The sequence below is a fragment of the Desmodus rotundus genome, chromosome 2 (genome assembly GCF_022682495.2).
Source record: "Desmodus rotundus isolate HL8 chromosome 2, HLdesRot8A.1, whole genome shotgun sequence".
Classification (NCBI taxonomy): Eukaryota; Metazoa; Chordata; class Mammalia; order Chiroptera; family Phyllostomidae; genus Desmodus; species Desmodus rotundus.
The window spans coordinates 164,750,732-164,775,380 of record NC_071388.1 but is presented as its reverse complement, the minus strand read 5'-3'; the positions used below and the strand labels follow the sequence as shown (position 1 = coordinate 164,775,380).

Here is a 24,649-nt window from a genome sequence, read left to right as displayed (position 1 = left end):
GATTTTCAAATGCAGTATTGGGATGATTAAATAAAAATTCAAGAGTGAGCTTTAGAAGACCCTCAGTCCCTTTATGATAAGAGTGTAAAGTAAGGAGTTTCAATACAACTCTGTGAGAAAGATACGTTTAATATATTTGCAAAGTGGCAGAAATGACAATGAGCTTATAACTGGCTTATCTCTAACTGACTTGCCACTAACGCTAAAAGTGATAATGAGAACATTAAAAACCATGAGCCACATAGAAGAAAGTAGACTCAGACTCGCAACAGGAGGGCTAGTGGCAAAGCTCTTCTCAGTGACAACGTGGATAACAGATAAGTGACTTTATTTCCCGACTCCATTTCCACTTAAGGCATCAATAGCCGGTAGCGCTATTGCCACATTACAAAAAGAGTTGTCAGCCACATCTTCTGCTCAGAAGATCACCAAATCAGTGAAGGCGCCCACTGTGAAGCCCGCAGAGACTAGAGTGAGAGTGGAGCCCACCCCCTCACCCCAGTTCCCCTTCACTGACACACCGGAGACTTACAAGAGTCAAGCTGGCATTGAAGTGAAAAAGGAGGTAGGGGTGAGCATCGCTGACAGCACAGTCCGTGAAGAGCACTTTGAAGTACATCACGGGCGTGAAGTCAAGGTGGGTCGCTGGACTGCACGCTGTTTCTTGATCCGTATCTGTGAATCAGGGCCAGGTGTTCGGCAGTTTGTACTATAGAAGTCATCAGACAGACGCCTTGCCGTTCTCCTTTACTATGCTCAAACTTAACGTTATTGGGTCACAACTCTTTGTCTCAACTTTATAATTTTATAGTTTTGCATGAGCTGAATGTTTATGAGATTTCCCATAACTTCATGAGTGTTGTGTAAACATGTTTTGTATTCGTAGGTGACAGAAAAAGCAAGAGTGCCCGCGCCTGCTGAAATCCCCGTCACTCCACCAACTTTGGTCTCGGTGAGTAAAGAAGTTGATTGTGTTGGACCGTATGCATACCTGGGCAAATACTTTTGAAACATGCAAAGATCAGTTTCTCAAACTGGAAAATGGCATTAGTGAGGTTATAAATGCTCATTTTAAGACCATACACTATTTGGCAAATAAGGGGGAATTCTGTGTGGCAGCCATCAGTCATGTAGTCAACAGGTTGCGTGGGTTTCTATTAGGTGTAAGGCATTACTGAAAACATGGAGATGCAGCCTTCTGAAATCTTTGCCTCACTATCAGAGAAAATGTCCATAAACCAGCAAGGTAGAATATGGGAGGTGATAAGCACCACAACAGAGAGAGGATAAAGAGGAAGGATTGGTTACGTGGAATTTGGGGCTGCATGGAAAGCTTTGTTGCAGAGGTAGCGTTCACCACTGATTCTTCAGCTTTGTTAAGATTTGGCTATGTAAGAATCACACCAATTTGGAAACACCTTGCATTTGTTTCAACTTTGGGATATTCCAATTTCCAAAGAAGTCTCTTTACTAATATTTCTAGAATCCTGATCTTTAAAAAAAAATTTATGGCAATAAGAATCTACAAATTCAAACCCCCACATTTACCATAATATAGAGAGATGATTAATAAAGGTGCACATGTACCAATACATCCTTTTTCTCTCTTCAGGGCTTAAAAAACGTGACTGTCATAGAAGGTGAATCTGTCACCTTGGAGTGCCACATCTCTGGATACCCATCCCCAAAAGTGACATGGTACAGGGAAGACTACCAAATAGAAAGTTCCATTGATTTCCAGATAACTTTCCAGAGTGGACTTGCTCGCCTTATGATCCGTGAAGCCTTTGCGGAAGATAGTGGGCGGTTTACCTGCAGTGCTGTGAACGAGGCTGGGACCGTCAGCACATCCTGCTACCTGGCTGTGCAGGGTTAGTGACCACACTCCCACCGTCCTTCCGCACGAGCATCACTCTCATCCATCACTCTTGGCTGACACTTCTTTCCACAGTACCATTTCTGCACGTCTCATGACAATGTCCCCCTTTGGAACTGGGGATCGATTATGGAGTCAACTTAATTGTCATGCTAAGCAGGGGGTCACTGACAAAATAGGCTAAATGCTTGACTTAAATGAAAAACTTCTGTCTTTTTCCAGTGTCAGAAGAGTTTGAAAAAGAAACCACAGCCGTGACTGAAAAATTTACTACAGAAGAGAAACGGTAAGACATTTTGCTGCTAATGAGCTTTTGTTCCAGTCGACCTGTGAACAACACGGGTTTGAACAGTGTGGGTTCACTTACGTGTGGGTTTTTTCAATAAGTACAGTCAGCCCTCGTGTCTGTGTGGCTTCACATCTGCGGATTCAACCAACCAGGCATCGGAAACAGTATGTTCACGTTCCCAGCCACAGATTCCCCATGGGGAACTGAAAGTACTGTGTTCGATCTGTGGCTGTGTGCATCTGTGGATGTGAAACCAGTGGACGGGAAGGGCTGACTTTAGAGTCGAAAGGTATATGTGGATTTTTGACTGTGCAGTGTCAGGGCTTCTCACCTCCTCCTTGTACAAGTGTCAACTGCACAGTTTTGAGTTTTCAGTTCCTTTAGTATTGGCAATTTGCAACTCAGAAGCTAATGCGGAGGAAATTCTCTTCCCAGCTTTGTGGAGTCAAGAGATGTGGTGATGACTGACACCAGCATCATGGAGGAACGAGCAGAGCCCGGAGAACCTGCAGCTCCTTTCTTCATTTCAAAACCAATGGTCCAGAAACTGGTGGAAGGTGGGAGCGTTGTGTTTGAATGCCAGGTGGGCGGCAACCCAAAGCCACATGTCTACTGGAAGAAGTCTGGTGTTCCTCTAACCAGTGGATACAGGTATTTTGACGGCAGAATGATGTAGTTCTCTGTGATTTGTATGATGTGTATATGAAGCCTAGAGAGAAATAGAATATACTTATGACACCATTCCCTAAAGGTGGGCTCTTTTATTATGGAGCCTTCATACTGTGTCTTCACGTATTTGTACAAAGTCTTTTTGAGAAACAAAGCCACGTGACAAAGTGGATAGAAGATATATTTCTTTATATTCTAGTTTGATTCATTTGTAGTGCTAGTAAAATAGAGAAAATGTGTATTTTTACAGGTATTTTTATACACACACATTTTATCCAAAAGAATCTGAGACAACTTTTAACAAAAACACGTAAGTCACTAAAAGATAAAAGAGTAAGGGTCATGTAAAGAAGAAAGTTAGTTACACATGAAAATTAATGCTAACAAATTTGTTGCAATTAAATATATTTGCAACCACTTTTTTCCATATATCTGAATCTAATAGTACTACATTTATTTATTTTACATAATATTCATACCTTTTAACTTGTTCATTCCTTATCACTCAGGGCCATGTACTTTCCTCAATAGTCAGCAATCTTAGAGTTACATTCTACAGTAGAGATTCATAACGTGTTTCGGATCATTGAATTTTATATCACAGATCCACATAAGGGTTATTTTCCTCACATAAGCATTGTTATATGACTGAATTTTTGTGTGTTTATTTTCACAAAGGTACAAAGTGATTTACAACAGACAAACTGGCGAGTGCAAACTGGTGATTTCAATGACTTTTGCCGATGATGCTGGAGAATACACTGTTGTTATTCGTAATAAGCACGGGGAAACTTCAGCATCTGCCTCCTTGCTTGGAGAAGGTAGGTGCAAGTCTAACTAGTACCTATGTACATGGTAAGAACACAAATGCATGGAGGTAGCAGCTCTGTGTGTTTATCAAAACGTCTGTTGTAGTGCCCTGGTTCCGATACTGGTTCTTTTCAATCTCTTTCCTTCTTGGCCTCAACCATAACAGGAAGTGTTTTAGACTACATGCCTCAAAAGCCATACTGGTGCTAAACTTCTACGTTTCTAGTAATAGTTTCTATTTGGTGGCATTCATTTGATGCATACCATGCCTTTGAAGATGCAGGAATTCTAAATGCACTTGCCTTCCAAATTCAGGCAAATAATACCAGTGAGTACAAGGACGATAATGGCCAACTGAACAGTATATGTCCTGCCTCAAGGGGGCAGTAGTGCCCTATCTCTAGTGTGTGATTGCCAGGCACACTTGTATCAGGCTCCATGTTGTTAGAGTTTCTGATATTTTATAGAAAAACTGAAAATCACAATTTTCAAATTTATAAGTAACTTGAAAAGTAATGTAATTGTTTTCAGACCAAACAAAATGTATCTATGAGTCTTTGCTAAGCTTTTCACATTTACAGAGGGCCACCCCACACTCTGTCTCATTTGATCTGCACAATACCTCTTAGAGAAAGTTAGAATAGTATCCTCATTTAGCAGATAAAGCATTCAAGACCTAGTAAGGTAAATGAATTGTGAAAAGCCACACAGAAAATTGGAAAGACCTCTAGGATACACCCAAAGGAGTGACTGCTAATATAAAATTCTTTCTACAATAGTAATGGCTGGTTTGACTTGTTAGTATAAGTTTGGTTTTGAAATTCGATCTAATTAATATTTATTGAGCACCTTGATAGTAAAATTTGGAAAATCAGTCTTTTGGTTACCACCTTTCCCTAGCATGGAGCTTGCCAGAATGAACAACAGGATAAAAGCTTTCACATAAGAAAATTATAAATTAACTAATGTTCTTAACTCCTAGCTGATTATGAGTCACTGATGAAGTCCCAAGAAATGCTTTATCAGACACAAATGACTACATTCGTGCAAGAACCTAAAGTTGGAGAAATAGCACCTGGATTTGTATACTCTGATTATGAAAAAGAGTATGAAAAAGAACAGGCCCTAATTAGGAAGAAAATGGCCAAAGATACTGTAGTGATCAGAACTTTTGTAGAAGACCAAGTGAGTATAGCAATAATGAGCATGGAAACCATTTTATAAATTATACTATCCTCCCACAATTCCCCTTTTTGTTTGATCTTTTTCTTTTCAAGTGATGGGGTCATGTTTGACTATTATGAGTAGGTTCAGGTTCACTGCTGGCCAGTTTCGTCAATCTTCATGACATGTTACACATTTGGCTTTAGAAACAGATTACACATGTGCAACAAAATATGACGTTAGCTATAAGGATCACGCATGTGCCGAAAAAGACAAATAGTAGCATGGCTATGTTCATTACTGCCGAGGTCCTTTATCTGTATAATGAACGTCCCAACTGTAACCCCTGCTTTTAGTATGCTGTTTACTTAAGATGCCACAGCATGAGCCAGCAAAGATAGTTGTAATGCCGATTGAAAAACAAAAAGCTTTCTAAGTTTTCCTCCCAGTTAAAAACTTGAATCAGTCCTCATCTCTGAAACTAATATACTTAAGGATTCTATGAGTGAGGATATATTTTTTAACAAACTGTAACTTTTTTTACTACATAGGAATTCCACATTTCTTCCTTTGAAGAGAGACTTATTAAAGAAATTGAATACAGAATAATAAAGACGACATTAGAAGAACTTCTTGAAGAAGATGGAGAAGAAAAAATGGCAGTTGACATTTCTGAATCTGAAGCTGTTGAAGCAGGATTTGATTTAAGAATCAAAAATTATAGAATTCTGGAGGGGATGGGTGTTACTTTCCATTGCAAGATGTCTGGATATCCATTACCCAAGGTAAAATATAAATACTTATCATACCTCCATGCCACAAAAAAGATACAAATAGGTTACACTGTAATTATTTTATCTACATTTAATTCATGTATCCGTGTTATTTGCAGATTGCGTGGTACAAAGATGGCAAGCGCATCAGACATGGGGAGAGATACCAAATGGACTTCCTACAAGACGGCAGAGCTAGTCTGCGCATACCTGTGGTCCTTCCAGAAGATGAGGGAATCTATACTGCATTTGCCAGCAATATTAAAGGAAATGCGATTTGCTCTGGGAAACTGTATGTAGAGCCTGCTGCTCCACTTAGTGCTCCGATGTATATACCCACACCAGAACCAATGAGCAGAATCAGGTAAGACTCATAACCATTTGGGTTGATTAGTGTTTAAATTATTTATTTAAAACACCAAGTAATTCCAGTAGCAAATTGCTATTGTGTTGGTGGGGTGGGGATGGGGGGTAGAGGAGGAGGTATGAAGGCTGAGACAGCATAGACACCTGCCATTAGCAATACCAATAATTGATGAGTTTTTATTTCTTGCCCCTGTCTATGATGAGCAAAGCATTTTCATTAATGTGGCATACTGTTCATTCTGCCAGGGTTATAACTAATATACTGAAGGCTGTAAGATTTATCTAGCACCTGATTTTACATGTGTTAGCCCTAATTATACAATAACGCTGCAGTGTAGGGGTTATAATTTCTAGTTTGAAAGTGAGAACACCGAGTCTCCGAAATCTGTGAAAACTGCCTTAGTTTACCCAAGTGGAAGTGCCAGAACTCGAAATCCAATCCAAGCTATTCGGGCTACAATGTACAGATAGGATTTTATTTCCACGTATGATTTCTATGTTTCTCCTCCTTTGGGGTAAAGAAGTATGTTTTTCTTTTTTCATAAATTTATGCATTGGTTTATTTAACCAAACTACATTTACTGAGATGTTTTGGTAGTGGGATCAAAAGGTTTGGTGGCTAAATCAAGGTGGTGAGAGAAAAACAATATTAAGGATCATTCTGAGATTCTGAGTCCCTGGATATCTGGCTGTGTTAAGCGCTTACTGACTGGATTGAGAATATATGAAAAACATACTTTTGGGGGCTATAATAATATATTCCATTTTGGATCTCAGTGAGTTTGAGGTGACTTCTGCAACATACAGGAAATAAATTATAAAATAACATTGATGATCAAGAAGTAAATAGATTTGTTTATTCTGCTTATTTATTTATTTTATTTATGAGTTTTCTCTATGCCTCATGAAAATCTCATTTTCTTTGGTTTTTCAGATCTATTTCTCCACGTTCAGTGAGCAGGTCTCCTATACGCATGTCTCCTGCACGGATGTCCCCTGCACGGATGTCCCCTGCACGGATGTCCCCTGGACGGAGGCTGGAGGAAACAGATGAGTCACAACTGGAGAGACTGTATAAGCCAGTCTTTGTGTTAAAACCTGCTTCTTTCAAATGTTTAGAAGGGCAAACTGCCAGGTTTGACTTAAAGGTTGTGGGTAGACCTATGCCCGAGACCTTCTGGTTTCATAATGGTGAGTAAAATGAATTTTGGCTCACAAATTATTAAACTCCAAAATAAGCTTATATGTGTTTTGAACAACTTTAAGAAACTATTTTCACAATGTGTTTTCTTTTTTACTTCTTTTTTTTGACAGGCCAGCAAGTTATCAATGACTATACCCATAAAGTAGTCATTAAAGAAGACGGCACCCAATCCCTGATCATTGTCCCTGCCACCCCCAGTGATTCTGGGGAATGGACTGTGGTCGCCCAAAACAGGGCAGGCAAATCTTCAATTTCAGTGACTTTAACTGTGGAAGGTATTTGCCTTTAAAATAAAAAAACTTACCTTATCACTTGGGTTATAAACAGGTATTTCAGCCTTGTTCACTCTAATCATGACCTCTCTCTTTCAGCTGTGGAACATCAAGTTAAACCAGTGTTTGTGGAAAAACTGAAAAATGTCAATGTAAAGGAGGGTTCCCGACTTGAAATGAAAGTCAGAGCTACAGGGAACCCGAACCCTGACATTGTATGGTTGAAAAACAGTGAGATCATTGTACCTCATAAATATCCAAAAATCAGGTATATTTACTTGGGAATAATAAAAAAACTAAGTTCATTCTGCAAATTCAATAACCAAGGAAGCAACAACTACTTCATATATTGATGATTTTTTTTACTTTTTTTTTTTTTTTTTTTTTTTTAGAATTGAAGGAACCAAGGGAGAAGCTGCCCTTAAAATCGATTCCACTGTCAGTCAAGATTCTGCCTGGTACACTGCAACTGCTATTAATAGGGCTGGCCGAGACACTACAAGATGCAAAGTAAATGTCGAAGTTGAGTTTGCAGAGCCAGAACCAGAGAGAAGATTAATCATCCCTCGGGGGACATATAAAGCAAAGGAAATCGCAGCCCCAGAACTGGAGCCCCTCCATCTGAGATATGGTCAAGAGCAATGGGAGGAGGGTGACCTTTATGACAAAGAGAAACAACAGAAACCATTTTTTAAGAAAAAACTCACTTCCTTAAGACTCAAGCGCTTTGGACCTGCCCACTTTGAATGCAGACTAACGCCAATTGGTGACCCAACAATGGTGGTGGAATGGCTCCATGATGGAAAGCCACTCGAAGCAGCCAACAGGCTTCGTATGATCAATGAATTTGGGTATTGCAGCCTCGATTATGGAGTCGCGTATTCTAGAGACAGTGGCATCATTACTTGCAGAGCCACTAACAAATATGGGACAGATCACACATCTGCTACTCTTATTGTTAAAGATGAGAAAAGCCTTGTGGAAGAGTCCCAACTGCCTGAGGGCAGGAAAGGCTTGCAGAGAATTGAAGAGTTAGAGAGGATGGCTCATGAAGGTGCACTTACAGGTGTAACAACAGATCAGAAAGAGAAGCAAAAGCCCGACATTGTCTTGTTCCCAGAGCCAGTAAGAGTACTTGAAGGGGAGACTGCTAGGTTCCGTTGCCGAGTAACAGGGTACCCTCAGCCCAAACTAAACTGGTACCTCAATGGACAGCTCATCCGCAAAAGCAAAAGGTTCAGAGTTCGCTACGATGGCATTCATTATCTGGACATCGTGGACTGCAAATCCTATGATACAGGTGAAGTCAAAGTCACTGCGGAAAATCCTGAAGGTGTGATAGAGCATAAAGTGAAACTTGAGATCCAACAGAGGGAAGATTTTAGGTCTGTCCTTAGACGAGCCCCTGAACCAAAGCCCGAGTTTCGTGTACATGAGCCTGGAAAACTTCAGTTTGAGGTACAAAAAGTAGATAGACCTGTTGACACCACTGAAGCCAAGGAAATAGTGAAGTTGAAAAGGGCTGAGAGAATCACTCATGAAAAGGTGTCTGAAGAATCAGAAGAGCTGCGCAGTAAATTCAAGCGCAGAACAGAGGAAGGATATTACGAAGCCATTACTGCTGTGGAGCTCAAGTCTCGTAAAAAGGATGAATCCTATGAAGAACTCCTAAAGAAGACAAAAGATGAACTTCTCCACTGGACCAAAGAGCTAACCGAAGAGGAGAAGAAAGCCCTTGCTGAGGAAGGCAAAATCACTATTCCAACTTTTAAACCTGATAAAATTGAACTAAGTCCTAGTATGGAGGCCCCTAAAATCTTTGAAAGAATCCAAAGCCAAACAGTGGGCCAAGGATCTGACGCACACTTCCGAGTCCGAGTCGTGGGAAGGCCAGATCCTGAATGTGAATGGTACAAAAATGGTGTCAAGATCGAACGCTCGGACCGAATCTACTGGTACTGGCCGGAAGACAATGTTTGTGAACTGGTCATAAGAGATGTGACTCCTGAGGACTCCGCCAGCATCATGGTGAAAGCCATCAATATTGCTGGGGAAACCTCAAGTCACGCATTCTTACTTGTCCAAGGTAATTTGAATGTCTTTCATTGGATGGATCTGTCTCTATTTATCCATGAATAGCCCATAGTGTATGTTTTTATTTTAGTTTCCCATTATTCAAACTGTAAATTTAGTTGAATATAATGTGCTTTTCTCTCTTTTGTCTTGTAGCCAAGCAATTGATCACTTTTACACAGGAATTACAAGATGTTGTTGCTAAGGAGAAAGACACCATGGCAACCTTTGAATGTGAAACTTCAGAGCCATTTGTCAAAGTGAAATGGTTTAAAGATGGTGTGGAGATTCATACGGGAGATAAATATAGGATGCACTCAGACAGAAAGGTTCACTTCCTCTCCATACTGACAATTGACACAGCTGATGCTGAAGACTATAGCTGTGTACTTGTGGAGGATGAAAATGTAAAAACAACAGCCAAACTTGTTGTCGAAGGTAGTAAACGACTCTTTCAATGTTTACTTAAGTTATAAAGTCACCCTTAACATCTAGTAAAATAAGCTATGCAGTTTTCCTGTCATAAAAAATTAGTTGGGAACTGGATATAAGCTCCATAGAAAGAGTCATGAATTTGTACTTTTAATCAAGAAGGTTGACAATTTGGATTTTTATAAAGCAAGGTTTTTATGTCTTGTTTTTATATTTTTTATTAAATATAAGTCTATGGTTTAAAAAATAATTTAAAAAATTAAAGTGATTCCTTTTTATTGAATATTTATTACTCAGTCCGTCAGCAAGTAGATATTAAGAATATTCCTAATAGTATGGAAGAGATCAGAGATGTACAAGGAATTTTCTCTATCTTAAGTCTAGGTATGTAACTCTCCAGAGAAATTAACTTAAAAAAAAAATCTTATGCCTCAGGTGCTGTTATTGAATTTGTAAAAGAACTTGAAGACATAGAAGTTCCCGAATCATTTTCAGGAGAGTTAGAGTGCATTATATCCCCAGAAAATATAGAAGGCAAATGGTATCACAATGATGTGGAGCTTAAATCCAATGGCAAATACTCAATTACATCTCGCCGTGGACGTCAGAACCTTACAGTCAAGGATGTAACCAAAGAGGACCAGGGAGAATACAGCTTTGTCGTTGATGGGAAAAAGACAACCTGTAAACTAAAGATGAAACGTAAGTCTTCCCGGTCCTGTTGGCCTACAGTGAGCACCATCATGGTTTATTGATAAACAACGATCATAAAATTCTTTTTTTCTCCCCATATTTCACAGCCCGCCCCATTGCTATCCTACAAGGACTTAGTGATCAAAAAGTCTGCGAAGGTGACATTGTTCAGCTTGAAGTTAAAGTCTCCTTAGAAAATGTGGAAGGCGTCTGGATGAAAGATGGCCAAGAAGTGCAGCCCAGTGACAGGGTTCACATCGTGATAGACAAACAGTCACACATGCTGCTCATTGAAGACATGACGAAAGAGGACGCTGGGAATTACTCCTTCACCATTCCAGCCCTCGGACTGTCGACCACTGGGCGCGTCTCTGTCTATAGTAAGTGCAGCTTCCATGGTTTTATGTGTACGTTGTCCAGGGAGGTACGGAACTTTCGTGAACAAACATTTGAAACAGAATTCATATCCGTAACTATTTTGTTTGTGTGTGTCTCTGTGTGGTTTTGAAGGTGTTGAAGTGATAACTCCTCTAAAGGATGTTAATGTGCTTGAGGGTACCAAGGCTATTCTCGAGTGTAAGGTCTCCGTCCCTGACGTGACCTCTGTTAAATGGTATTTAAATGATGAACAAATCAAGACTGATGATCGCATACAAGCCATTGTCAAAGGCACTAAGCAGCGACTAGTGATTAATCGGACCCATGCTTCCGATGAAGGGCCGTACACGCTGATGGTTGGCAGAGTTGAAACCAGCTGTAATCTCTCTGTGGAAAGTAAGGATTCTTCCATTTAATTGAGCATGATTTTAAGCCTTCTGTGTTCCCAGTGTAATAATAACCAAGTGATTATTTCCTATTTTCCCCAGAAATAAAAATTATAAGGGGTCTTCAGGACCTTACCTGTACAGAAACCCAAAATGTGGTCCTTGAGGTGGAGCTGTCCCACTCAGGAATTGATGTCTTGTGGAATTTTAAGGACAAAGAACTCAAACCCAGTTCTAAATATAAAATTGAAGCTCATGGCAAAATATATAAGTTGACAGTTCTAAATATGATGAAAGATGATGAAGGAGAATATACATTTTATGCTGGAGAAAATATGACATCTGGAAAACTTACTGTGGCAGGTTGGTACCTTTATCACCTACCCTGAGTTCTTCTGTGGGACAGAAGAACTAACGAGTTGTTGCCAGATTCCCATCAGTTTCTCACTTCCATGCCTCTGTTTATGCTGTTCTCAAAGCCAACAGTACACTCAACACTGTCACATCTACCCTAAACGTCCTTCCAGGCAGACCTACCTCAAATGCTCCCTCTCCTGTGACGCTTTCCTTAATCTCCCCATCTGTATGAGACCTCACTCCTCCAACCCCAGGATTAATTCATGTGTGCTGTTCGCATGCTCCTTTCCATATACTTGTTTCATTCCCTATTTCTCTTCTTGCACCAGAGCATAAGCTCCCCGGACCTAGAATGGCTTCTTTTTCTTCTGTGTGTACTCCAGCATATTGTACAGGAAAGATGATCGATAGATGTTTGCTGAATTGAGCTTTACTTAAACTTTTCTACTCTAAAGATGTATTTTTAAATCACCTTTATTCTATAACTTTTGGGTTTTTTGTTCCCTTCATATTTTTTTATGAACCCAGTGAATATTTTAAAAATATAACTCAGTGTATCTGCATATCTCTTTCTGATGACATGAAGCAGACTGTTGTCATTCAGCAGAAATCCTTAGCTTTAAAATGGAGAATTAAAAGGATAAACCATTTGTCAGTAAGGAACTAGAAGCCATCATTAATTTGTTTGGTTTATTACAATTTAAGTATTGAGGAGTTGGGATATTACATTGAGATTAATTTGTGCTGTCCATAACATCTGATATATAATTTTCCCAGAGATTTCACTATGAAAAATACTTCAGAAATAAAATTTCAGATCCTAAACTTTGGCATATTTAATATAAACTACATGTTTCTAAATGTGCTCTAATTGCCTACAGTATTCAGTATAGTAACGTGCAGTACAGGTTTGCAGCTAGGAGCAGTAGGCTGTACCTTATAGCCCAGGTGTGTAGGAGGCTGTTCCATCTGGGTTTGTGTAAGTGCGCTCTGTGATGTTCACACAACCAAATCACCTAAGGAGGTAGTTCTTGGATCTAATCCCTATTGTTAAGTGATGCATGACTGTATATTGTATAATTGAAATTTGCTAAGAGAGTAAAACTTGTGTTCTCACCAAAAAAAAAAGTAAATATGTGAGGTCATAGGTGTGTTAATTAACTCAATTGTGAGACTCCTCTCAAAATGAATACGTATGTATCAAAGCATCACGTTGTACACTTTTAATATATTACAATTTTGTCAACTATGCCTCAGTAAAGCTGAAAACAAGAATAAGAAGAAAATAATTAATTTTGAGTATTAAGGTTTTAGTACAATGTTAATATAATTTAAATAATTATAATAAACTACTATTTAAAAATAAATACATAAACATGCAGACATAAGAAAAAACTCTGAGCCTTCATAGGATTTCACCCAATATTTTTAAACTATTTACCATTGCCAGACATCTCTAGGAACTGGGAACACAAAAATGAATAAGGTATGATACTTTTCTCGAGGAATTCACAACTTAGAGAGGGACAGATACATCAGCAACTAACTGGCTGAAGGAGTAATTATGTCTGCCGGTGGATGATGGCACTGGAGCAATGGGGGAAGATGTCATAGAGGAGATGACAGTTGTCAAAACAGTGCTCTCTAGCATAGAGGAACCCCTAATCTTATGGAAACATCGATGACTTGGACATTTTGTTTAGCAAATTTTTTCCAGTCAAATATCAGATATATTCCCAGGAAACAATCCTTGAGAAGACTAAGCAGAATGCTTCTGAGGAAGAAGGAATTGCTGTACAGGCCCTCCATGTGGTATGCTGACCATTATGGCTCTCAGAATTCCATATTAACTCAACAGTTGCTTTTCCTTTGCAAAACTTCCCTGATTCCAGTATTTTTCCTGGTTATCAGTCATGCATCCTTACAATAGGGGTTTCTGTGATACCTTTTTAATATGGATTAAAATAATTTTATTAGGCACTTCATGATATTCAAATTCATGTTTCAAAATCTGATGTTTTAAATTTGATAAATCCAAAGAATTTTTTATTGTACAAGTATTCTAAAGGACTCACACTTGTACTTCTCATGTTCCAAAGGTGGGGCCATCTCCAGGCCACTCACGGACCAGACTGTAGCTGAATCTCAGGCTGCAGTGTTTGAATGTGAAGTCGCCAACGCTGATTCCGAAGGCGAATGGTTGAAGGATGGCAAACACTTACCACGAAGTAACAATATCAAAACTGAATCTGATGGCCACAAAAGGAGACTTATCATTGCTTCCAGCAGATTAGATGACATAGGAGAATACACCTACAAAGTGGCCACCTCTACAACATCTGCTAAACTCAAAGTTGAAGGTCAGTGATGTATAGCAGATTTATCCACTTCAAATCACATTATATTCTCAGCAGTCACAATTTTCAAAGTCAAATAGTATAACCATTTTGAATGCCGTAAGTCTTTATTCCATAAAATTATTATATACTTTCTAATCTTTCTTTCTGAGCCATATACCACAAGGTACAAAATTGTTTATAGGATGTGTTTATATGAAGCAGCATTTCTTAGGCCCCAGCTCTGGGGAATAGCTGAATTAGATGTTCTCATTATCCATTCCTCTTTCACTCCTCTCCAATCAATCTATTAAGCTGTTAGTACATGGCTCAGCAAATCTCCTCCCATTCAAGTATAGAAAAACCATTGCACAATGCACATTTCAAACTGGACCCTAGGTTTTCCTAAATAATCTCAAGGTGTCTTGTAGAATAGATGCTGCATAACTATAATATTTCTGATAAGCATTCATTTGCAAGATGACCGGTAATGATCTTACTTAGGACTTCTTTTATTTGATGATATCATCCTTATTTTCTAAACCAATCATAAATTTGTCTTCAGCTGTCAAAATTAAGAAGACTCTGAAGAACCTCACAGTGACGGAGACACAGGACGCTGTTTTCACTGTCGAGCTAACACACCCGGATGTAAAAGGTGTCGAATGGATCAAAAATGGGGTTGTGCTGAAATCCAATGACAAGTATGACATCTCAGTCAAAGGAACCGTTTACTCTCTGAGAATTAAAAACTGTGTCCTTGCGGATGAGTCTGTTTATGGCTTTAAGCTCGGAAGGCTAGGAGCCAGTGCCAGACTGCACGTTGAGAGTAAGTTGACTTAGAATCACTTTACAAGTTGCCAATTCATGGCCCCCAGCAAGCTAACCATTTCACTGAATCACTTCCACTTTCCTTATTAGCTGTCAAGATCATTAAAAAGCCAAAGGATGTGACCGCCTTGGAAAATGCCACCGTTGCCTTTGAAGTCAGCGTTTCCCATGACACGGTTCCTGTAAAATGGTTCCACCAGAATGTGGAGATCAAGCCGAGTAACAAGCACAGACTGGTCTCAGAAAGGAAGGTGCACAAACTGATGCTGCAGCACATCGCCCCCTCGGACGCTGGCGAGTACACAGCTGTGGTGGGGCAACTGGAGTGCAAGGCGAAACTCTTCGTGGAGAGTGAGTATTAGGCGGCACCTCGGCAGCGCCCTGGTTGATTACCATGCATTCTCTTGTTTGTTTGTTCATCCACTTTTAAAATAACGTGTATTAACTGAGGTCCTTTTTCCCAAGCACTACATATTACAAAAACCATGAAAAGCATCGAGGTGCCTGAGACCAAAACGGCCTCCTTTGAGTGCGAGGTGTCCCACTTCAATGTCCCTTCCATGTGGCTGAAGAATGGTGTGGAGATTGAGATGAGTGAAAAGTTCAAGATCGTCGTGCAGGGAAAGCTCCACCAGCTGATCATCATGAACACCAGCACAGAGGATGCGGCAGAATACACATTTGTCTGTGGCAATGACCAAGTCAGCGCCACCCTGAAAGTGACCCGTAAGTTAAAAAAAAAAAAAAAGGCATATCCAGTACATTCGTTGTTATTCCATATGCTACTCGTTTCTTTCTTGACCATTTAGTCCACTGAAAATTCCTTGATTGAAAGGTCTACTGAGAGTTCACACTGAGCTAGGTGCTCGTATCTCCACTTAAATAAGATTTTCCAATAAGAGTGGCATTGAAAGGCTACCTATAAAGATGCTCCAGTGTCTGTTGCTTACGATTTCTGTTTCTTTGTTACTTGCCATTGTTCTGGAGGGAGAAGGGTACCTGGAAGTTATCATTGCTCATATCTCTGAACTGTAATCACCTTAACAGAGATACTAAATATCTTCCAGGTTTTCGTTCTGCACCTGTTATGACCCATGTCATTTTGATACAAGTCTCCTTGGGTGTCTTTCCTTCCCCTTTTGTAGCAATCATGATTACGTCCATGCTGAAGGACATCAATGCCGAAGAAAAAGACACCATTACCTTTGAGGTGACCGTGAACCATGAAGGCATCTCTTACAAATGGTTAAAGAATGGTGTGGAAATCAAATCAACTGACAGGTGTCAGATGAGAACCAAAAAGCTAACACACTCACTGAACATCAGGAATGTTCACTTTGGAGATGCTGCTGAGTACACCTTTGTGGCTGGAAAAGCTACATCGACAGCCACCCTTTATGTGGAAGGTATGGCTTCACAAATGTCATGTCCATAAAAATAATGTCAAACACACTACATAAAATGTTAATTTGTACATAAATTGATGAATGGATAAATAAAATATGCTATATCCCTGCTATGGAATATTACTGAAAAATAAAAAGGAAGTGCTTTTCATCCATGCTGCAGCATGGGTGAACCCTGGACACTTTATGCCGAGTGGAAAATCCAGTCACTTGTCCTGACCAGTGTGGCTGAGCTGTTTGGGTGATGTCCCTCAAAGCTAAGGGTTGCTGGATTGATTCCTGGTCAGCACACATGCCTGGGTTGTGGGTTCACAGGTTCAGTCCCCAGCTGGGACACGTGTGAGAGACATCAGTGTTTCTCTCACTCTCCCTTCTTCCCCTCTCTCTAAAAATAAATAAATCAAATCTTAAAAAAAAGGAAAAGCCAATCACAAAGGATTACATTTTATCTGATCCATTTGTATGAAATCCTCATAATACACACATCTATACAGACATAAGGTGGCATAAGACTGAGGAGAAACAATGAGAAGGATGTGGGGGTGACAGATAAGGGGTTCATAGATTCTTTCTAGAGTAACAAGAGTGTCCTAAAATCAATTGTGGTGATTTAGTATATCCAGAGGGATATACTAAAAGCCACCGAATTATATACTCAAATGGGTGGATTTTATAGGATGTGAATTATATCTTAATAAAGCTATAAAAAAGATTAATTGTTTACATTCTCGTTTCCAGCTCGCCATATTGAATTCAGGAAGCACATTAAGGACATTAAGGTTCTCGAGAAGAAGCGAGCCATGTTTGAATGCGAAGTTTCTGAGCCTGACATCACCGTGCAGTGGATGAAGGACGGCCAAGAGCTGCAGATAGTGGACAGGTCAGTTGTTCTGTCTTGCCACATTCCAGGAATTCCCAATTTCCTTTGAGCCATCATACGTTAACCTCAATTTCCATTTCATCCATAGAATAAAGATACAGAAGGAGAAATATGTCCACCGCCTTCTGATTCCATCCACCCGGATGTCCGATGCCGGGCAGTACACAGTGGTGGCCGGAGGCAACATGTCCACTGCTAACCTCTTTGTAGAGGGCAGAGATGTTCGCATCCGAAGTATTAAAAAGGAGGTTCAGGTATTGTGTATATGCCAAAGTTCTGGAGAAATCATCAGTAGTCCATAATTTATAATTTTATTTTTTAATTATTAACTTTTAAATTGTCTAACAACAGTCTTCCGAAGAATTAAGTCAACTGATCCTCACTGGCTCAGATTCTCAGGCTGACATGAATTCAGCCACAGTCTCCCCTCACTTAGGGAATAAGCGTGTCCTTAGCAGCTGTCAAGATTCTTTAACTGACACAGCTGTAGAAACTGCACCATCTAATGCAATAAATGGCTGCTTGCCAAACAGCAGCAACCAGAAAAAAAACCCTAAAATTCATATTGTGATGTTTACACATCAACTATAACTAAGGGAATTCTGAACAAGGTAGCATTTTCTTGGAAGCCGCCTATGAGGGAGGTAGGTGTGAAGGGATTTGCCTGAGAACACTGAGGATGGGGCCCAAGAGGAAGGCCAGTATGACCAAGTCTGGGTTCCTAGCAAGGATGCTGATCAAACACCTTTGCTGCCTACTATGTGGAGAATTTGTCCTCATGGGTGCCAGTCTTCCCATGTGATGTAATGGAGGTAACGGGTAAAGAGAAGTATCACCTGAGTTTAGTTCCATCATATTGCTCATCCAAGAAAAACCAGGCACTACAGGCCTCAGGCCATAGTGGAAAAGCTTTCAGTGAGGGCTCAGACCCCCTGGATATGCCCTTCACCCTTTATTGTCCGATTTCAAACCTTGAGTTTCTTACTTTTAAAATGGTTCCTATCTCATCCCCAAGGTGATTGTTTATATCACATGAAATCAAATTGAATAGTAACTTAAAAGAGATTTTTAAGTAATAAAAAGGCTGCAGGTGTACAATGTCATTATTTCTGTTATTATTAATTAACAAGCAAACATTTAGGGGGTAAAATCATTGCCTCTTTGAGTGACATCCTCGGTGCAGGTCTAAGCATGATTCTCTCCCAAAGAAGTTTGGACACCATTTGCCCAAGGATGGGTGGGAAAAATAAAATGTGCTATAACCAATCAAGTAATTATATCATACTGTATAGGTTTTGCATGCTCTTCAAATGAGCACTTTTAAGAACCGGTTAACCGAAAGGAAACCAAGGCTTCAATTTTCTTTTTATGCTGCTTCATCAAAAGGTTATTGAGAAACAACGTGCTGTCGTTGAGTTTGAGGTCAATGAAGACGATGTGGATGCCCACTGGTATAAAGACGGCATTGAAATCAATTTCCAAATTCAAGAACGACACCAATACGTCGTAGAGAGAAGAATCCACCGAATGTTTATCTCTGAGACCAGGCTCAGTGATGCCGGTGAATACACCTTTGTGGCAGGAAGGAACAGGAGTTCTGTTACTCTCTATGTCAATGGTAGGTGGAGATTTTAACATATTTTGTGGATCCATCTGGAACAATTCTTCCCCTTTAAGTTACTAAAGTTCTGGGTAGTTTCTGGGTAATTTCTAAAGAACCTGTGGTACTTATGTGGTTATATCTATATTTATTTTCACATTATATCTATGGAAAAGGGATGGCAGCTATTAAAATGACTGTTAAGATGTCATTTCCAAAAAGCACCTGATCGCTAGATTTTTATTTATTGGTCAACACTGTTGAACATACACTGCATGTCAGTTATAACACAGCTCAACTGGGTTTCTAGATGCAGCATTCAGCTCTTCTAGACATCTGCCCTTGGCACTCACTGCTTACGTACCAGCAGCACTGCTAAGCAGTAGGAGCATTTACAGCCCCCAGTCCGCAGTTCCTGGGAGAACCCAGAGGTCCCCTCTGAGATCACAGAGGGCCTAGAAAGCAGCAGGCAATGTGGAAAGAGGTTCTCTCTGACCCAAGCTCTAGGACCAGAGGCTCTTAATTTTAAGGGGGAATTCCGCATGTTACCAAGTCCTAAGACGAATGCCATTAAACCATGCACTTTGCTCGTTAGAAACCTTAAAGCTGAATTTGAGGCTGGCCTCGATCTGAGATTAACCTATATACCTAGAGAAAATGGAACCTCCATCCTTCTCCTTCCTTATCTTGGGCCATGTCTGCCTGAACAAATACCCAAGAGGCAGGTGAAGGGACACAAGGAGTCATTTCAAGATTCACAAACTGAACCACATTGTCAAGATTCCCTCAGAGACCAAATGGTCACAGTATCCAGTTATTATTATTTCTGTAGTAGTGGGGAAACTGAGGTATAGAGAAGGAAAAGCCTTTTCTATGGCAGTCTCAGAAACCAGCCTCACAGAAGTCATTTTTCTCCAATTCCAGGTTCTAAGAATTACCCAGTTTCCCTTACTCATCCCAAGACTAAGAATATGCTTTCATTAGCACAACAGGGAAGCTGATTTTTAAGAAAATCTACCTAATTACATTTAACTAGATCTGAAATAACGTCCATTCATTCTTTCATACTTCCAGATACACTTCCCTGGCCCCTGTATGTAAAGAAATGACTATGACATATACACAATATTTGCAAAACAAGCAAACCTGACTGAGATGAGCCAGCTCACCATGTGATTTGCCCAAATGACTTTTAAAAATAAATAGCATGTAGAAGGTGTTCTAGAGTTCTTTAGCGTGTGGCCATCACTACACCCCCACCCAGGCCCTAACGAGAAACTGGGGTAGTCATGTTATGTTGAGAAACATTTACAGCACTTTCTGCCCCCATGCAAAACATCCAAAGTATCTTTCTAAAGCTCTGCTGAAGTACAAAATTCCAAAGGCTTTTTTTCCCCTCTTAGCAAAAAGAATGTCCTAGTATTCTGAGGCAAGTCAAGATACCACAATTCCAAAGTTTTAGTTTGAGCAGGTAACCGTGGGGCAACAAATTAATGTAGAGTTTCATTGACTGGCCTGTGTTTTTGCATTTTTTCACAAGCTATTTGTTTTCATTTACTCTCAGCTCCAGAACCGCCCCAAGTTCTGCAGGAGCTCCAGCCTATTACCGTGCAATCTGGCAAGCCTGCCCGCTTCTGTGCTGTGATATCTGGCAGACCACAGCCCAAAATTTCCTGGTACAAGGAAGAGCAGCTGCTTTCCACTGGCTTCAAGTGCAAATTTCTCCATGATGGGCAAGAGTATACGCTTCTGCTAATTGAAGCCTTCCCAGAGGACGCAGCTGTCTACACCTGTGAAGCCAAGAACGACTATGGTATTGCCACAACCTCAGCTTCACTCTCGGTGGAAGGTAGGAAATGTCTTGCTACTTCTCAGCTTCTAATAAAACCTAAGAAACCAGTTATGTATTCTCCCAGTGTGTTTAAAAATGCAGTTTGGAGCTCATTAAAGTAGATTGTTGTACAACTTGGAAATCAGGACAGCGCCCCACTGTGGGATAAATTCAGATTAATTGGCATCTCCATGCTGTGAGGGCCTGATGGTGGTGACTCAGTCGCGATAAACCCTGTGGTCCCTTTCTTCAGTTCCGGAGGTTGTGTCTCCTGATCAGGAAATGCCAGTTTATCCTCCTGCCATCATCACCCCGCTTCAAGACACTGTCACTTCTGAGGGACGGCCAGCTCGCTTCCAGTGCAGAGTTTCTGGAACAGGTGGGTTCATAAGCAACAGTATCATTGCTAATATTTACAAAGAAAGCTGTAGGGGACAGGTTTCTACACCTTTTCCTTCATCACAAACATGTCTTATGCATAATTTAAGGTTTAATGGGACTCTTACAGGAGACTGACTTAAATTAGTCAATTAAAAATTAGATCAGTGTTTCCCAATACTGGACTATTTCCAATACCATACACCTAAATATGATTAAGGTGGTAAATTTTGTTATGTGTTATTTTTTTACCACAATAAAAAAAATAATTAGATAGTGTTTTTCAATGTTTTAAATTTCAAAACAATTTCATGTTTTCTTTATGATTATCATTGCACTTTTGTTATCTCTTAAAATATAATAAAAACTATAATTACTACTAGACTAATTATAATAGCACTTAGAAAAGATTCAAAAGAAGGGCCTATTTATGTGTAAGACATTATTAAGTCTCTGGACAATGTTTGCCTGAAAGGGTATATTATCTTGTAGTGGTCAAAAGTAGAGGTTTTATGGTAAGAGAGGTTGGATTTGAATCTTGGTTCCCCCCTGTGACCTTAGGCAAATATATGATTTTTCTGGTTCTCTTTCCATTCTGAATAAAATGAAAATAATATTGCATTCAATCTTAGAATGAACATGTCATGGGAACAGGGATTCTGTCTTAGTACCTAGAACCTGGTGGCTGAAAGCAGTAGCTAGTAAGGGAAACTCCACAAAAACAGGTGGATCTTTGTCCTACAACAGCTCCGTACATAGTAGGTACTCAATAAGTAATTACTGATTAGGCAAATGAGCAATTGTTGAATAAGTAATACCAATCACTGAAGACTGTTACCAAAATTACAAGAGATAACCCAAGGCAGCACTTAGCACAGTACCTGCCATACATTAATCCCTCAATCAGTTAGGCTCTTTAACTGGGGTATCCACCCAAATATCAGCAACCCCTCCCCCAACCCAGAAGTTTGACCTTGGTAGAATGAGACAAAATGGAGCCATTTCAAGACAATTATGATTGTGGGCTGACCTCAGAGAGGGGCAAAATAAATCGACTTCATCCAAAATGAAAATTACTCCCTTATTTACTTGGCTTTTGTATACCACCACCAGAGGAAAATTCTCTAAGCTTGGGCATCTCATAGCACTCCTAATAAGTCATATGGTTTTGTTTATTATGCTCCTCCCATTACTTTATGACCCAGTATTATATTGCCGAAAGCCATTTTCCTAAGCAAGTTAGCATTTCAATTGGGCAGCTATGTCCTAATGATTTCCTTCTCTGGGGTGAAGATGCTAATCTAGAAACCAGATGGATTTGTTTGATTTTTATGAGCATAATTAGAGAATATAATGTATGCAAAGCACCTATAGGCATGGCTGGCAAGTGACTGGTGCCCAATACATTAATTTTATTATAGCCATAGACATGAATTATATAAACATAAAATTCTGGTATTATGTGACCTGTGAGGACAAATACCATAGCCCTTGTCACTTCAAAGCATAGTGTTAGAGAAATGCCGCCAATCAAGAAATGAGGATTAATTTGATAATATTCTATTAACACAATAAAGAAAAATACATTTTAATATCAAATTCTCTAAAGCCACACTAAATAATTTATCCATTCATTGAATTTTTAGAAGAAAAATTTCAAGTAAATATACATATATATGGATTGTCCAAAGTAGTAAATCATCTTAACAATATTTGTATGGTGCTTTTTACTTTATAAATCATATTATAGGTTTGCCTTTAAGGTGTTGCAAAAATGCATTTGAAGTCCTCTATGAGACTCCAATTGGGGTAGAAAGAGAAAGAGGAAAATATCTTTTCTATATGATTGATGGCTTTAAATGTTTGAATAGAGTTTATCAATTCATGAGATTATTAACTCTTTACATGTGGTAATATTTATACACATATACAGGTTTTAGCACCCTCTTGAAAACATATTTTCTTTTTTTGATCAAAATTTGTATTTTATTTATTTATTTTTTGAAAATATTTTCTATATGAGGAAAAATAATTCATTAACTAAAATGCCCTTTTACAAGCTTACCAGGTAGTTTCACGCCCCCAGGACTGAAAATATTTATGTAACTCTGACCAGGTATTGCCTTAAGATATGTAGTGAAGCCCTGCCTTCTATAAATTGGAAAAAAAATTATGGGGCTTCAGAAGTCTCAGTGCCATGATTTTGGGAACTCAAAACTTGCTGAAGCATGGAACACTCTTCCTAGCAACCCGGTGTTGCTTTCATGAGTAAAAAAATGTTGTCTATCGAAGGTCTCTGGTGCCACCTCCTGGCAGAAGAGCAATTTGGAAAAGTAGAATTTTAAAATTTGTGTTTGCTAGTGTGTATTCTGCAGAGTCATAATCACTGGGAGGCTTACAGAGTGACAGCTAGCTAAGTGAAACAATCAATAATTTTTGTAGCATTGATGGATGCCCATTTTCACTTAAGCATCTGTTCGGTTTTATTCTACCAACAGTTGTGTTCTTGCTATTGAGACATTACCCTAGGTGCTGGGGATCACAACACCTGGCTCTTACCTTCAGAGCTCAGCCTGAAGGTTGTAAGTGCTGCAACATCCCATGTACTCAGTGATCTGTGTCTGGGAGACAGTGAAGAAAGATGCATGGACTGAGCATCGAAGAATCCATAGGGTCATTGAATACAATGGTGTTCTAGGCAGAGAACCACATTCACAAAGTCACTTCATGTGCTGGGAATGACATGTGGTTTCAGTACGGTGGGAAAGTGATGTAATGAGTGGGCAAGAAGCCTAGGGCAAGCTAAGAAAGTGTTTGGTAGTCCCTGCTTAGGATTTTCAATTTTATCTTGTTTACGTTGAGGAGCCACTGAAGGATTTCTAAGCTGCTGGTCAGGTTTGCTTTTTAGAAACAATACTGGGATAGTTTGATGAGGAATGGAAAGAGTGGGGGGAGAGACTGGAGGTAAGGGACCAGGGGAAAGGCTAGCACAATAGGCTTAGAGAGGGTTGACAAGGCCCCCCACCAGGGGAGTCAGGAGAAAAAGGGGGTGAAGTGTAGAATTCAGGAGGTACAATGCACAAGATTAGGAACCAAATACAGCGGACTGGTGGGGGTGAGGAGCAGGGGCAGTGGGATGGCTTCCGAGGAAACACAAGAGGCCAGGGACCAACACAAACAGCAGCAGCCCTGCCAGAAGCACCTGTTCCATTGCCAAGGGAGATCTCACCTTGTTAGCTCTTTTACTGTTGGCAATTCATGCTGGTTCTACTGCTTCATTCAGTTCACCAAAGGAAGGAGTTGGAAGAATAAGCAAAGGACCTCAAAAGGTGCAAGCCAGACTCTTCATCTTTCCATTTCCATTGACAACTGAACCAACGAAATAGTTGTGGGATGATGGCATGGGGCCCTGTCTTTAGCATGTGATTTAAGGCCCTGCCGATCCCTTCCATGATGTGATGTTAGGCATCCTTGCTTTGGTGACTGGTTTGTGCCAGTGGTTTGTAAAGCCCTTTCAGAGGTGTATACATTTAATCCGTGCACCAATTTCATGTAATGAATAGCCCATGAACTACTATGCATCTCATTTTACAAATGAGAAACTGGTCCAGGAGGTTAAATGATATGTCTAAGATCACAGTCAGT

General features: G+C 39.8%; 1 protein-coding gene across 2 annotated transcripts in view; it reads left to right on the top strand.

Moving 5' to 3' along the window:
• The window catches only part of TTN (titin), a 272,029-nt gene that overhangs the window by 23,074 nt on the left and 224,306 nt on the right, over positions 1 to 24,649 (top strand). For both annotated transcript variants that reach the window (XM_053918810.1, XM_045196248.2), the window contains exons 16-43: positions 356 to 637; positions 887 to 952; positions 1,613 to 1,871; positions 2,099 to 2,162; positions 2,601 to 2,816; positions 3,513 to 3,655; positions 4,627 to 4,829; positions 5,360 to 5,593; positions 5,701 to 5,945; positions 6,882 to 7,138; positions 7,262 to 7,426; positions 7,523 to 7,691; positions 7,816 to 9,509; positions 9,653 to 9,934; positions 10,364 to 10,630; positions 10,729 to 11,001; positions 11,132 to 11,395; positions 11,488 to 11,748; positions 13,842 to 14,102; positions 14,644 to 14,907; positions 15,000 to 15,260; positions 15,375 to 15,635; positions 16,055 to 16,315; positions 17,054 to 17,195; positions 17,284 to 17,449; positions 18,582 to 18,813; positions 20,360 to 20,644; positions 20,880 to 21,005. In XM_053918810.1, coding sequence (XP_053774785.1) covers positions 356 to 637; positions 887 to 952; positions 1,613 to 1,871; positions 2,099 to 2,162; positions 2,601 to 2,816; positions 3,513 to 3,655; positions 4,627 to 4,829; positions 5,360 to 5,593; positions 5,701 to 5,945; positions 6,882 to 7,138; positions 7,262 to 7,426; positions 7,523 to 7,691; positions 7,816 to 9,509; positions 9,653 to 9,934; positions 10,364 to 10,630; positions 10,729 to 11,001; positions 11,132 to 11,395; positions 11,488 to 11,748; positions 13,842 to 14,102; positions 14,644 to 14,907; positions 15,000 to 15,260; positions 15,375 to 15,635; positions 16,055 to 16,315; positions 17,054 to 17,195; positions 17,284 to 17,449; positions 18,582 to 18,813; positions 20,360 to 20,644; positions 20,880 to 21,005 — 7,603 coding nt within the window. The remainder of the gene's footprint in view (positions 1 to 355; positions 638 to 886; positions 953 to 1,612; positions 1,872 to 2,098; positions 2,163 to 2,600; positions 2,817 to 3,512; positions 3,656 to 4,626; positions 4,830 to 5,359; positions 5,594 to 5,700; positions 5,946 to 6,881; positions 7,139 to 7,261; positions 7,427 to 7,522; positions 7,692 to 7,815; positions 9,510 to 9,652; positions 9,935 to 10,363; positions 10,631 to 10,728; positions 11,002 to 11,131; positions 11,396 to 11,487; positions 11,749 to 13,841; positions 14,103 to 14,643; positions 14,908 to 14,999; positions 15,261 to 15,374; positions 15,636 to 16,054; positions 16,316 to 17,053; positions 17,196 to 17,283; positions 17,450 to 18,581; positions 18,814 to 20,359; positions 20,645 to 20,879; positions 21,006 to 24,649) is intronic.